This window comes from Sinocyclocheilus rhinocerous, unplaced genomic scaffold, assembly GCF_001515625.1.
Source record: "Sinocyclocheilus rhinocerous isolate Xijiao unplaced genomic scaffold, SAMN03320098_v1.1 scaffold1334, whole genome shotgun sequence".
Classification (NCBI taxonomy): Eukaryota; Metazoa; Chordata; class Actinopteri; order Cypriniformes; family Cyprinidae; genus Sinocyclocheilus; species Sinocyclocheilus rhinocerous.
The window spans coordinates 696,583-711,498 of record NW_015626864.1 but is presented as its reverse complement, the minus strand read 5'-3'; the positions used below and the strand labels follow the sequence as shown (position 1 = coordinate 711,498).

The 14,916-nt window shown below is 38.0% G+C and overlaps 1 protein-coding gene across 1 annotated transcript in view; it reads left to right on the top strand.

Moving 5' to 3' along the window:
• The first annotated feature begins 607 nt into the window (after positions 1-607).
• Positions 608-14,916, top strand: part of LOC107718585 (uncharacterized) — a 26,842-nt gene continuing 12,533 nt past the window's right edge. The window contains exons 1-3 of the mRNA XM_016525739.1: positions 608-923; positions 12,502-13,205; positions 13,515-13,602. Coding sequence (XP_016381225.1) covers positions 12,596-13,205; positions 13,515-13,602 — 698 coding nt within the window. The 5' untranslated portion in view covers positions 608-923; positions 12,502-12,595. The remainder of the gene's footprint in view (positions 924-12,501; positions 13,206-13,514; positions 13,603-14,916) is intronic.

Genomic DNA, 14,916 nt, shown 5'->3' with positions numbered 1-14,916 from the left:
ATGACCCTTTCTTTGTTTAACAGAATAATGTTTGCTGTCATACTGTTTGTGTGACTGATTTTTTCTCTGCCTGAATGCTGGTTTTAGTCCATGAATGCACTTTTTTAGCTTTAGGAAATCCGCTTTTTGCAGGCGATTTAATCCCTACTCTCTCTCCCGTCTGCTTTTAAAGAAAAATACATTTTCATGAGGATGTAAAATTTTTGTCAATATTTTTCTCAAGGACACATATGCCCCTGTATCAACTTTTTTTAAATTTTCAAATGATCAATTACACTTGCACAAAGATTAGAGCAAAAACAATCAATATTCCTTTTGTCTGCTGATAATTAACTCTTTTTTTATTTAATTTTAATGGAATTTTCATGGCAGATACAACCTATAACGCTGTAAATTTTTAGTCCTAATTGTGTTGGAACATATTAATACATTAGCATTGTTTTTATTTTTATGTCCCTGTCGATTTAATTGTTAAATCCAGTGTTGAGTTGGTAGTCCTCAATTATGCGTGTTTTTCAAACACATGATGGTGAAACAGCGTGCTGGATGCTAGATGGGCGTGGCCATAGTTTGTAAAGCGACATCACTGCCCTTTTGAAGTGTATTTCGGTACTTGATCCCATTGGATGAAAACCGGGAGTCCGATGGGCTTTTTGGTGGCTTGATCCTTTTTGTTTCTGAATTGCCACGTTAGGATTTGATCAACTTCCTTAACACCGATTTCAGCTCACGGTGAATCGCGAGGGTGAAGCAGTGGGTTGATATACAGGGCTTTTTTTGCACGTTTGTATATTTTAAGCAATTTGCACAAGGACCCACACGCCTCCCGTATCACCTTGCCGCCGGTGTGGAGTCGTGGGTTGTCCGCTTTTCCAGACTGAAGCGGAGGAGTCGAAACCAGGCGCTTTTAAAATCATCTGAAGGTAAATGGATGACATTTTGGAGCATGTTTACTTTGCTTATATTTCAACCTGTTTGCCTGGTTCAAATTCTCTGTTCAAAATGTCATTTCATTTGGGACCACAATCAACTAACTTGGTTTACGTTCTGAATATTTTCTGGAATCAGGTTTGGTTTCGTTCCGATTTTGCATGTTTGGGTTGGGCTGGGCTTTTAAAGGATGCGATGCATCGATTTATACACACATGGTATGAACTGAGCAGCGGCCTGTGCTCCGTTTGAAACATCGATTCTTTTTTGTTTTGTTTTTTATACGATTGCATTTAATCACAGCGCGTGAAGGGCATCGTAATTGATGAAATGGCTCGCGTGGCTGCTGTGGTTACATGTAGCGATTCATCTTCGGATAAAACGAATGCCGTTTGATCACCATTTTTCTTGTCAAGTACAAAATAAATAGTATTTTCTAATGCAAAATATAAATACATCAACTATCTGTCTTGGAAATGCAAACAAATCGCTGCCTTTTGTGGGGGTTTCATCTAGGGTCAGCTTAAAATGTGAAGTGCAGTTCTTGAGAATGAAAAGATTTGATGTTGAGGAATTCAAGTCGATTTGAATCGAAACGCGCAATGATAGCACCGCTTCACTTCAATAGCTGTCCTGTGTTATTCTGACCCGCCTCGCCTCTTTTTACCCGAATAAACTACTAAAGCTCAGAGAAATCGATAGTGTAAGTGGACTATCATGGATTGCCGTCGTTTGATATGGATATGAACCGCCTGTGCTGCTTCTCGGAGTTTGTCTGGCCACTGCCTCGTTTTGACTTGAATGATCGTTTGAATCGCGTTGATGTCATGCTGTGTTATCACCCTGCCCTTGTAACGCCAGCAGGTCTGTAGATAACAGCGTGTCACTCATCACACTCTGTCTCTGTGTACATTCTAGAATTCAGTTCTACAAGTTCATGACCGCTTTTAACGATAATGGCCCGGATATATAACTTTTGCTCATTCACTAGCAGATCTTTCATGAGAGGTCGTTTTGTGTGGAAACTGTTGGTTTTAAGGCGCATTCACTAATTTCTTGTAAATTAAAAGGGTTTCGACAAAGAGATATGGGCAGTGAAATATCATTAAAATGATACACTCACATGAGACGAAGATTCCGGTAATTCTACCTGGAGCAGGTCGCCCCTGTAGCCATGTTCAAATCACGTGACCGGCTGCATCATAAAATTAACTAGTTACTATTTTTAACAACACTATTGTTCATTTTGTATAGTGGTTTTAGATAGTATACAAAGCTTAAACCTGTAAGTACTTCTAAACAAATTAAAGCCTAGCAACGGCCTAGTCCAGATAGAATGGATCGGCAAGTGTGGTATCCTCAAGACAGTTCAAATAGAATAAGTAGCCTACAAGTGGAAAAATATTCATGCATCCAAGCCACTAAGTGTTCTTATAAAGTACAAAACCACTGGTAGGCTACTATTAGGTTGAATAAGAGCCAGCTAAACATATACAAAAACTTAGTGAGCTCACTTAATTTGCAAGACATGGATAATTTTAGGGTAATTTTAAACAACCTTGTCGATGTCATATAATGCCTTGCTAAGACCATAATGGTCTATTGTGTCCTCCCAGTTGTCCCAGGAATTTGTCATACACTAATGCCAGCTGTTGTTTTGGTCGTCCCAATAAAAAACGAATTGACTTGACTGAACAGTCCAGAACTACAACCCCAATTTGATGCTAGAATGATAGAACAAATAACACATGAAAACAGAGCCTACTTGTGCTAAGATTTATGATAGCCCCTCACTGTTTAGATGTGTGCCTGAGCTCAGGTTGGTCTGAAGTTGAACAGAGCAGCTGCTGTCATTAGTTGTTTTAGCCACACTCCTCAGTGAAGGACTCCTGACACTAATAGCTTTGTTTAAACAGGACACCCTCACCAGTCTGCTCTTGCTGCTCGGCTAGACTTGGTTTACTTCTAGCCAATAGCGTTATGTAGTGATTGATTGTGCTTTCTATTGCATCCTGTAAGCTAATGATTTCATCACTTGAGTCATCTTGTGCTGGAACCAATTCAGGTTTTGTCATTGTGGTGTTGTGTTTTAGGTTCGCTGATCCCTCTCAAGTCTGTGGTCACTATTTTGCAGACAACTTTGATTCTTTTTCTGCCATTTTCCCACACATCACTTCTTTTCTGAGTTAAGGTGCATTCACATTAGCAGAATTTCAGCAAATTGTTGCAGATGAAATAGTCATTTCAATAAATCCACCTGGAATTTTGTGTGAGAGCAAAAGTTTTCCCCACACAGATTTCGCATTTTGAAAAAAAACATGTTTTAAAGGGTTAGGGTTCACCCAAAAATAAAAATTTTCATCATTTACACACCTCAAGTTATTCCAAACCTTCCTTCTGTTGAGCTCAAAAGAAGATATTTTGAAGAATGTTGGTAACCGATCAATTGATGGTACCCATTGACTACCATAGTATGGAAAATACTATGGAAGTCAATGTCTACCATCAGCTGTTTGGTTACCATCATTCTTCAAAATATCATCTTTTGTTTTCAACAGAAGAAAGTAAGTCCCGCAGGTTTGGAACATGTGGAGGGTGAGTAAAAGACGACAGAATTTTCATCTTTGGGTGAAATATCCCAGCATTGATTGATCTTGGAATATTATTATATTTCGTAAAAATTGTGTTTAAGGGTGTTTGTATGCATATCTATTGATGTACTGGCCAATGCAGCACTCACAGATTGGATCATTTAACAGCTTTTGAGATGTCTGGTTGGCTCCAGCTTAGCCGTGACCTCACAGTGGGGTTGTCGAGTTGGACAAGCAGATGCCCAGCAGGGAAGAAGCCCCAAATTTTCAGTAGCGGATTAATGAAATAAACCATGTTAATCGTCAAATCTGTTTGCTTATGCACCAGTTCATTGCCTTACAAATACTCTGATAACCTGAATTTAATCATATATTAATCAATCCAGTTCACATTTAATAATATGAACTGGATTGACTCCAGTTGCAGTAATGTGAATTCCAGACTATCATCAAATCCTGGTACTCTTTTGTTTCCTGTGAATGAAATGGCTTCCTGAGTTTTTACCATCAGGATAATCTACTCAGCGCTTGACGTCAGTTTTGCATTTGGAAAGAACATTTTGAAATACCACGTTATTCTATTAAATCCTTTCTGGTGGTTTTATGACCCCCTAATCTGCTAAAACACTGGCACTGACAAAAGAGCTTTTAACTGTTGGCAAACTAGTGCTAGATAACTTGGCAGAGAGTTTGTTTGTGTGTGTTTTTAGATTTAGCTGATGTCCTGTTTTAATCCTCTTGGGCTCTGTCCATATCCATCACAGCGTTCTGCTGCGTGTCCAGTATGCAAACTACACCCAAACCATCACGCCACCATTTACCATCTGTTCTTTCTCTCCTTTTCCCTCTCACAATTCCCTCCCTCTCCAAAACATCTTCTGTGACGCTAATCTTTTTTGTCGGTCTGTCTTGAGCATGTGAGATGGTTGCAGCCTTTGCTTAAGTCCAGTTCCGCCTTGTCTTCCGTAAGAAAGGAGTTTAAGTTTCTTCAAAAGTTCTTTTACATCACTTTTACTTTTGCCCTGTGCCATTTTGCTGCCTGTTTTTGTCCAATATCTCTCATGTTGTTTTAGCAGCTCCGTTCTAGCCATGCCCAGCCCCCGTCAGCATGGTGCGTGCCACACAATGGGGAATGTCCTCTCTTAATCCTTACATTTACGCATTGCAAAATCAAACCCTGCTGGCTCATTAAGCCCCATTCACACCCTATTCTGAGACAACACACACAACTCGCTCATCTGGAGTTAATCCTGTTGGAAGAGAGGGAGTAGGGTCGTTGCGTTTCTTCCTGTTTATCTGCATCGTTGCTACCGTTTCACACTCTCAGCGCTGTCTGACACTTCAGCTCGACCCCACACACAATACTGACCCATTATCCTTCCCTACACCCATCTAGTAACCATTCACCAATGCAAATCAAACTACTAAAGATATGCCAGTTCTCACACCATTATATATTTGTTTAAAATCACACCTTTCTTCGATTTCGCTGGACCCTTAAAGCGATGCATTTGTGTAAGAGAAAAATATGCAAGACTTGCGTATTCTCATCGGATTAGTTTATAAAGTTTTAATTATGGATATTTTTCTTACACAAATGTATCGCTTCACTTCAGAAGGACTTTATTAACGCCCCAGAGCCATGTGGAGTACTTTTTATGATGGATGGACACACTGTTTTGGACTTCAAAATCTCGACTCCCATTCACTGCCATTATAAAGCTGGGAAGAGCCAGGACATTTTTAAATTTAATATAACTCCGATTGTATTAATCTGAAAGAAGAAAGTCATATATGGCTTCAGGGTGAGTAAACCATGGGGTAGTTTTCATTTTTGGGTGAACTAATGAAATTTGCTGTTAATTTACTCACCCTCAGGCCATCCAAGATGTAGGTGACTTTTTTTTCTTTTCTTTTTTTCTTCAGTAGAACAGTAATGAAGATTTTTAGCTGAAACGGTGGTTCTTGATGATTCATAAAATGCAAGCCAATGGCTGCCGTCACTTTGAGAGATGAAAAAAGCAACACAAAATTAATACAAGTGGCTCTTGATGATATATTGAGGTCGTGTGAAGCGAAATGATTGGTCTGTGCAAGAAACTGAACTTTATTTACAACATTATTACCTGTAATCCAGAGCCTCAGGCAAATGTTGAAGTCTGATTCTTTTCCACGAACTGGTTCTTTCAGACAGTTTGTTTCAAATAACCAATTCACCAGTTCATTTACATGAATCACTAATAATCAATAATGAATTGTATATGCAATTATATTATTAAAGCACCCAAAAATAATTATTTAAAATGCGTATGTTTTAGATGTCTAAAGAATATGAAGTGAATAAACTTAACTCGTCTTAATCAACTCACCTTTTTACATAAACCATGAGAAACCATAATAATGTTATAAATAATATTCAGTTTCTTGCACAGACCAATCGTTTTGCTTCATAAGACCTTAATATATCTTTAGGAGCCAGGGGTATTAAGTTTGTGTTCCTTGATATGCTTTTTTTTAAATTCTCAAATACGGGAAGCCACTGTCTTGCATTTTTTGAATCAAAGGACCAGGGTTTCATCTAAAAATCTTCTTTCTGTTCTACTGAAGGAAAAGTCACCTGCATCTTGGATGGCCTGAGGGTGAGTAGATTAGCAGCAAATTTTCTTTTTTGGGTGATCTCTTTAATGTTGACCCGTTGCTTCAAATTGACCAAGATAAAAACTGAAACCTTTGTCTTTGTGGGTGGGTTTATGTGTGATAGCGAGTCAAAAAGATGAGAAATCACACCCACCACTGGGAACGGTTTTATTAGCTTGAGCGTATTAAAGAATTTCCCCCTTCCTGTGAGGAGCCTGCAGTTTTTAGTCTGTTGTGGGTGTATATAATGTTGCGACTTCCTGTCTCTTGTCCGTTTTAAGGAATCTGGTGTGCTCATAAACATGCCGAGATGTTTCTCAGGGAGAAAGATGGGAATCTGGGTTTTCCAGCACTACACAGCATGTTCTATTTTGTTCTGAATGTAACTGATATGCAGGCGAAGACAGAATCTGTTTTTCCGTTTCTTTTTTTTTTATGAGGTGGTTTTGGAAAATCTGACACATTCTGCACACTGGATTTAAACTTAATGTATAACAGTTCTGTTTGTTTGTTAAATGCTTTTTCTAGTTTGATTATGCTTTAAGCTACTTACTATGGTTTAGTACTCTGTTGCACATTTTACAGTTTAAATTGATTCTAGAGATTTTTCTTCAACATTAACACTGAAAATGTTTGGCCTACTGGCTGTTGTTTTCTGTATGGGAAGAGTGAAAGTAAAAAGTGAACACCCACACAGACTGATGCCCATGCGAATTTCAGAGGTTTCATTAACTTGAGAAGCTGGTTTATGTAAGCACAGACTTGATTTGCAGATGACATTTTGAATTTTATTTATTCAAAATACTTTTTGTAATAATTTTGCCATTGTGTTTCATCTGCATATTTTCTTGTACAGTCTAAAAGCTTAAAGGGATAGTTCACCCAAAAATGAAAATTCTGTCATTAGTTACTCACCCTCATGTCGTTCCAAACCCGTAAGACCTTCGTTCATCTTCGGAACACACATTAAGATATTTTTGATGAAATGTGAGAGCTCTCAGACCCTGCATAGACAGCAACGCAACTGTAATGTTCCCAGGTCCAGAAACATAGTAAGGACATCGGTAAAACAGTCCATGTGACATCAGTAGCTCAAGTTCAGTTTTGCGAAGCTGCGAGAATACTTTTTGAGCGCAAGGAAAACAAAAATAACATAATTTTTTCAACAATTCTTCTCCCCCGAGTTACGTCTTCCGCCATTTTAGAGTATCACAACACATACGCACACGCTTTCCCCTAAGCATAAACTACGCAGATTACGTTCATGCGTGCGCTTTCTCCCCCGAACGTAAACAACGCTGATTACGTCGATTACGCTCTTGGGTATTCTCCAAAATGGCGGAAGACGTAACTCGGGGGGAGAAGAATTGTTATAGAAATTGTTATTTTTGTTTTCTTTGCGCTCAAAAAGTATTCTCGTAGCTTTGCAAAACTGAAGTTGAGCCACTGATGTCACATGGACTGTTTTACCGATGTCCTTACTATGTTTCTAGACCTGGGAACATTACAGTTGCGTTGCTGTCTATGCAGGGTCTGAGAGCTCTCACATTTCGTGTTCCGAAGATGAACGAAGGTCTTACGGGTTTGGAACAACACGAGGGTGAATAATTAATGACATAATTTTCATTTTGGGGTGAACTAACCCTTTAAGGTCAGTAAGATTTTTATTATTATTTTGAGAAATTAATACTTTGATTCAGGAAGGATGCACTAAATTGATGAAAAGTGACTGTAACGTTATTTTATGTTACAAAAGCAATGCAAGTTTTGGACATTGTTTAGATCTGACAAATGCACAAAGCATAATAACTATCCTTAAACAATAGCTTTATGCACATTACAGCATTTTAGTCTTTAGTGAGAGCGGCCTCATGGTGTCGATGTGGGAGTCGGATGAATAATTGACTATAATGAGGAGGGAGTAAAAGAGAGGGAATAGCAGGGTTGTGTTTCTGCGCTCTTTCAATGTTTTCATGTGTTGATTCTTAGGAGTATGTGTGCCAGGAGTAGAGTTGTGAGAGCACTGCCTTGTATGGGCAGATTGCATGTGAAGTAGATGTTTGTGTCATTTCTGACCGTTTTTCTTTGGTATTCCATCTCTCACCTTATCCTTTTCTAAGTATTTTTCTGTTATTGTCAGGTTAAATTTACAGATTATAACTTTCATGTAAAACAACAAGTTCTAGCCAATCGGTTAGAATAAGAATATTTGTTAAACGAAGGCCTGCCACTGGCTCTTATTACAAGAATGCAGGATGTGGCCAACTACAGCTGCATGGAAATAGCTGCATGTTTGTGACAGCTGGTTATGGCTCGGCCCTGAGGAACTAGAGGCCCTGTGCAGGAATTTGGGTTTGCAAAGCCTCTTTATATGTTCCTTCTAGCTTTATATCAGTTTCTCTCACACTTGTTTTCTAGAAACTGAATCTAGAATGTGGCATTTGCTTCGCGCCTGTGTGTGATGCTAGCTGTCACCTGCACATGTTTCTGAAGTGCTTAGTGGGAAGCCGTCACAATGCAGTACATCAAGCTACTACAGTAGGTGCAACATGACAGACACACTTTAAGGACGTCCCCGTGTGGAAAGTAGCTTTATAAAGGTATTATTTTAGATTTGATAAATCCAGGGGTTGAATGTAGGGGTTAGGAAAGCACACGTGTTTTAAAATGTCCTCGTGGCACCTTTATAATCCACTGTCTGTGTCTATGCATGTACATTACCTAATCCAAACAAATGATGGATTAAGATAATGGACAAGATGGGTATGAGGTTTAATGACCGTTAACTGATGGTGGAAAGGCAGAAAGGTTTCCTACTTTCATTGAAAACCTGGTAATGTTAAAGTCATGGAAATTTTTATAGTGAATATACATTTTTCTAGTTATGCTCTGCTGTACAATATCATATAAGATATTGCTTGCTCAAAAGCCATGGTAATTTCTGATTTGTGAGCAAATTGTTTAATTGAGTCAGTTTCAATAAATTGGATGAATTGGTTCACGCATCAGTCTGAAATTCATTGGCAGATCAGTTTGAATCAAAATGTTGAACAACTGGAAAGGCCTTGGAAAAGTCATGGAAATTTGTTGGTAGAAAAGTGTTATCTGAACTCTTTGAAATAAAGATTCTTTATTGGCATCTGTTGTTCCATAAAGAACCTTTGACATTCATGGAACCTTTCCATTCCACAAAAGGTTATTGATAGTAGAATAAGGTTCTTTGGTTTACTAAAATGTTCTTCACATTTAAAAAAAATAAATGGTTCTTTTATGGCATCACTGTAAACCCTCCTTTAGGAACCTCTATTTTTAAGAGTGTGGACAGTTTTGGTTTGAATAATAAAGCAGGTTTTTCATGAGCACCTGAATGTTCTCACAAGTGCTTTTGCTGTTAGTTTTCCCTGAAAGAGGCCTGTTTTATTATTTGAAGTGTATTGTTAAATGGAGATGTGTGTGTGATTGTAATCTTCAGTGATTTTTTTATTATTAAGCTGTTTGCATTAGCAGGCTTTACCCTTTTCTGCTGTCTTTGTGAACACAACAACTGCTTCATCCAGTCAAACCAGGACACACACACACACACACCCTACCACTTCATACACACAATTATTATAGCATATCTTATTCTTCCTTACCCTCCCCTTATTGTTTAGTTAGTTTGTCCTAATACTTAATCTCTTTTTTTCCTGGTTCTCTTTTATGCGTACCAGGGTTTTAGTTAACTGAAACTACAAATAAGACCTTTTTTCATTGCTTAAAAGAAAACAAATGTTAACTGAAATAAAATACAAAAAAAATCAACATTTTATTTCAGCTAGTTGCAAAGGCAACATTTCTCTTTTTCATTTAGTTTAACTTGATGTTCTAAAAATGTAAACTAAAACTGAAGTAAAAATGAATAAAAACCTATAGTTATATATAAAACAAATTATAAAAATGACAGAACAAAATTACTAAAACTTTAACCAAAATTTTATTGAAAACTGAAAATATGAGAATAAAAACTAATCCAAAATATTAATAAAACTGTAATATAATGATCCCAAAATAACACTGATGCACACTTTGCTCATGTGGAGAGTGACTAATGGATATTTATGGGAAACAGTCTGAACTGTGGATATAAAACAGCTGAACTCATAATTGTAGATTCATCTTATTTTCTTGTTTTTTGAGGATCTGTGCTGTGAAAGTTCTTACTGAAACTTTGTCTTCTGATTAAACTGGATCCTTTTTTTCTATATGTCCCCTTGTTGATCTGCACATCACCATGGAGACACATCAGCAGGGCTGCTGGGTAATTTTTGTCCTGTCGTGGGCAGAGTGATGACATCCCAATTCATCAACTTGCCCTGTAGGGTGACAAGGTTTCTAGAATGTGTGTCGTGCATCCTCTTTGTTTTCTGCCTTCTGAGGGACATTTCTGAAGGGCTTTCAACATTTTTATTCAGAGTTTCGTTGTTTGTTTTCCTCTTCTTGATTCTGTCACACATACTTGAGTCCACTCATTTCCTGGATGGTGCCACATTAAAATTTGATTTCTCCGCTTGCCTTGTCATTGTTACTTCATCCCACGATTTCCCCCTTTCTCGGTCTTAATTTGCTTTCCGCTTTGGTTGCTTGGGCTTGTTGTAGAGCCAGAACAATAGCTCAGCTGCTAGGGCCATCTGTGGCTACAGACAGGGAACAGATCTGATGTAGAGGAGGAGGGGAAGGAGAAGAAAGAGGGGGGTTGTGGTTAAGGAGAAAGGGAAGGGAAGGGGGGAAGAGAAAGATATGAGGATTCAGAATAAAGGAGAATTCTGAGAATTCCCCCCCCCTTCAGTCCCTGAAGGAAAAAAAAAATGACTTGCATAGTGCAGTCCTCCAGTGAAATGGTTATATTGAAATTCTTTTCTTTTAGAATTCTGCCGAATTTTAATTTGGGTTTATTTGTGAGACAAAGTTGTGGATTTGAATCTGTGTTATGTGAAAAAATATGTATATTGGGACAAGGGTGATTCTTTTCTAATGATGCCATCTCTGTTTACATTTGGCAGACATAGGAAATTACTAGTTTTTATGAACAGGTAGATGAAGTCCAGATAATGGCATCATATTTCTGTAGAGCAGGTGGTGGTGACTGTTCTGTGTAAATGATCCACACAAATAAATAAAATCATCTTAATATTTAGATTTTTATGGAGCCTAGTGTTCATTTCAGACTAATGTCTTGGAGACCTACTCAAGATACTAGCAAAAACACTTTTCTGCAGCACTCTCAAAATGTTAGTGTAAAAATGTAAATTTGTTTTTTACAGAACAAAAAAATAAAAATGCTACAGTAAAAACCTGTTAATTGGTTAACTGTAAAATTACCTAGCCTATATGGTGAAAAACTAAATAATGTCGTATTATATGTAATGCCACTAAAATAAAAAAATTATGGATTTTGCGATTAAAAACTATGAACTACTATGAATTGTAATTTATGGCGAAAAGCATTTATATATGAGTACTAGGGCTGCAGAATTAATCTAAATTAAATCGCAGTCGCGATTAGGCAAAAGCTGCGATTGTCATGCGCATTTTGTCAGGGAAGCACGGTTCTGTGATCAGCAGTAAATCTCCATCCGAAGGCCAGAGGGCGCTTTCGCGCGGAAACCCCAAATACTCCTCGCAGAAGAAACCCCAAATACTCCTTGCAGAAGAAACCCAGGAAATACCTATAGGCTACCGGTTGCTGAATAAACAGAAGATTTAACTGCTTTCATTAATTCAACGTGACTAATAAACACACTACTACGACAATATATGGTTTATCTGAGTTTGTTTTATTATAATAAAGAATATAATAATGCAATGCTAATCGAGCCTTTATCACATTTTGGAATACTATGAAATATGTTGCGTGCCTTATTCGGTGTAAGAAGCCACATCATCTCACAGAAGGATTTCTCAGGATTTCAGTTTGCTTAAACTAAACATGAACTTACCTGGGTAAAAACTGAAACCAGCTTTGTGCAACATGCCTCTCGACTTGATATTTTTGGATTTTGGTTCTTTTATTTCCTGTGTTTCCCAAGTTGCCCTTCATAGGAATGGTTCCCTTTAAAAAAATGCTGCTTCCTCTTGCAATGAATAGTTTTACTTTTAAACTCTCTCTCTTTCAGTTACATGGTTACTTAAAATTCTTTCATTCTGTTACACGCAGCATTTCTCTGCCAAACTGATTGTATTTATGTCTTTGTATGAGAAGCAACTGTTGCACTCCAACTTAGTAAAAATCAAGTTGCTTCAGGTGCATAGAGCCAAAAAAAGTCACTGCAAATAGCATTTAATTGTCTTTCCTGTTTTCTTGCAGGGCAGTTATTGAGTTATCCCTGGGTTCAGTGTATGAACAGCACTGAATCCAGCGAGCTTATCAAGCAGCAACAGATCGTCGGGTAATATTGGCAATGAAACCTGATGGGGCGGCCACAGCACCATCTGAACCAATGGAAGCCGATGGAACAGAACCCATAACCGAACCAACCGGGAATGACGGGGCATCTCAAAATGGCACTACACCATCACCCCCACAACCTGATGCACCCCAAAATGAGCAAGCAGCTCCTCCAACTGTAAAGGAAGCTTCTGAGAAAGCAGTAGATGCTAAAAGCAAATCCAAAGGCCCAGTCAAAGGCAAGATTGTTGCAGGTCCAGCTACCACTGGACCTGTCACACGACCCAAAGCAACCCAAAGCCGTGTGGCTAATGGCCTCACAAAGACTGCATCGAGTACCACAACCAAGAAACCCATTCCAGTTAGCACTGCTGCAGCAGACAAGAAGAAACCCACCACTACCGTTGGACTTTCTGGTCCAAGTAAGAAACCCGTTGGTTCTTCTACTGCCATTGCAACTTCAAGGGCCCAACCTAAAGCAGCAACTGTTGGAACTAGCAGATCAACGACAACCGCCGTAGCCAGTGGAACAAAGACAGGACTGGCTGCCAGCACAGCCACCAGCCTGAGTAAGAGGCCTGCCACAGCTGCCACTAGTGCTACAACCAAACCCAAAACCACAGGTAAGATGACCTGGCATGTATGGGTTTACGAGGTCACTTACAGAGTTTAGTTCTGGTACTTCTAAGATTGGATTTGGGCATGTACCAATAACTAAGCATCATTAGAAAATGTTCCATTTATTCTCATGTGCCAGATACAACACAAACCTGTTGTGGTGCAGGGCGTCATTATGTAAAATAGAAATGTAATTTTATTTAATTATAGTTCTTTTCATCGTGACTTTGCATTATATTTTACCAATATTTTCTTGAGCAATCCCAGTCAGTTTTTACTTTGGAACATGATTTATTTCAATTTCATTTTCTCAGCTCCTGCTCCAAGGCCAGCTGCTGCCCCTGCTGCCAAACCCAGCACTTCAGCCATAGCCAAAACCACTGCAGCTCCCAAAACTAACAGGTAAAGCAGCTTTTGGAGATTTAGATGGTAGTTTGAGCTTGGACATTTGACTGTATTTGAATGGAAAATTGGAATGCTGGGAAATGCACGATTGCACAACTTTTGATGTGGCTTTGTATCATCTGGGAAGTGCTTTGTGTTCTGCAAACTATTTAGTGGATATGCCCATACAAATATCAATGACGGCATGCTTTTTGCAGTGAATGGTCTCTGGTTTGTCTGGTGGTTATTGGCTCAAGTTTCTGTCCCTTTGTGTGTCAGACTCCCTGAAAGACTGCTTAGCTCTGTTGAGCCTATACTCTGGCGAAGCCTGATCTATTTTTGTTGATGCTACTCTCTGGGAATGATAATTGGTATCTTCACTTGAGTTAAATGGCTTTTATGACCCAAGTTGGCTACATTACCAATTATGTCTTTGTTGTCTTCAGTTTCTTGTTTGTTCCTTTCATATATTTTACTTAGCAGTTTTACTTTCAGTCTTTTAGAGATTTTAGTCATTTGATTCTGTTTTCTTGATCAGTTTTATTTCTTTCCCCATCTCCTTACCAATGTGAGTTCCTTCCCCAGCTTATTTAACAATACTATTTATTCTTTCTGTTTATGAAAAAAAAAGTGTATAACACAGTGAAACCATTTATGGTAAATTTGGTAAAATGCTATGGTAAGTTTTATATTAATATTTTATTATTATATTTAAATCTAAAAAATTAAAATATATAACGTTTTTAAAATAGTCATTACATTTTCTTAATGATGATCAGCTTTAAAGAAAATTAAAAATTAAAATTAACAAGTTGATTACTTTCATATCCAAGCTCTTCAGTTGTAAGTATTGTAAATGCAGTCAATCAGTGTGGATATGACTGGTCTTATTTGATTATTACGGTTTAATTATGAGCTTAATTCTATGTAGTTATGTGGATAAAGCAACCCTCTACGCACACCGTGGCAATATAATCGCCATTGGCTAGTAAATTATTTTGTTTACTCGCCAGACTGATATACTATTTTACACACACACACACACACACACACATGTTTACTTAGCTATCTAAATGGGGACATTACATAGACTTTGATTGTTTTTATATACAGATAGTTATACACTTTTTAACCTTAACCCACCCCTAACCCTACCCCTCACAGAAAACTTTCTGCGTTTTTACAATTTCAAAAGTAAAAAAAAAAACGGTTTACTTTATTTTTATAACAGTTTTACAAATGAGGACATCCACAAATTGAGCTTTTTGCCGATTTTGTCAGGTTTTGCTCACTTTTGTGTACAAATTTTCCCCCAAAATATGGTTAAGTACA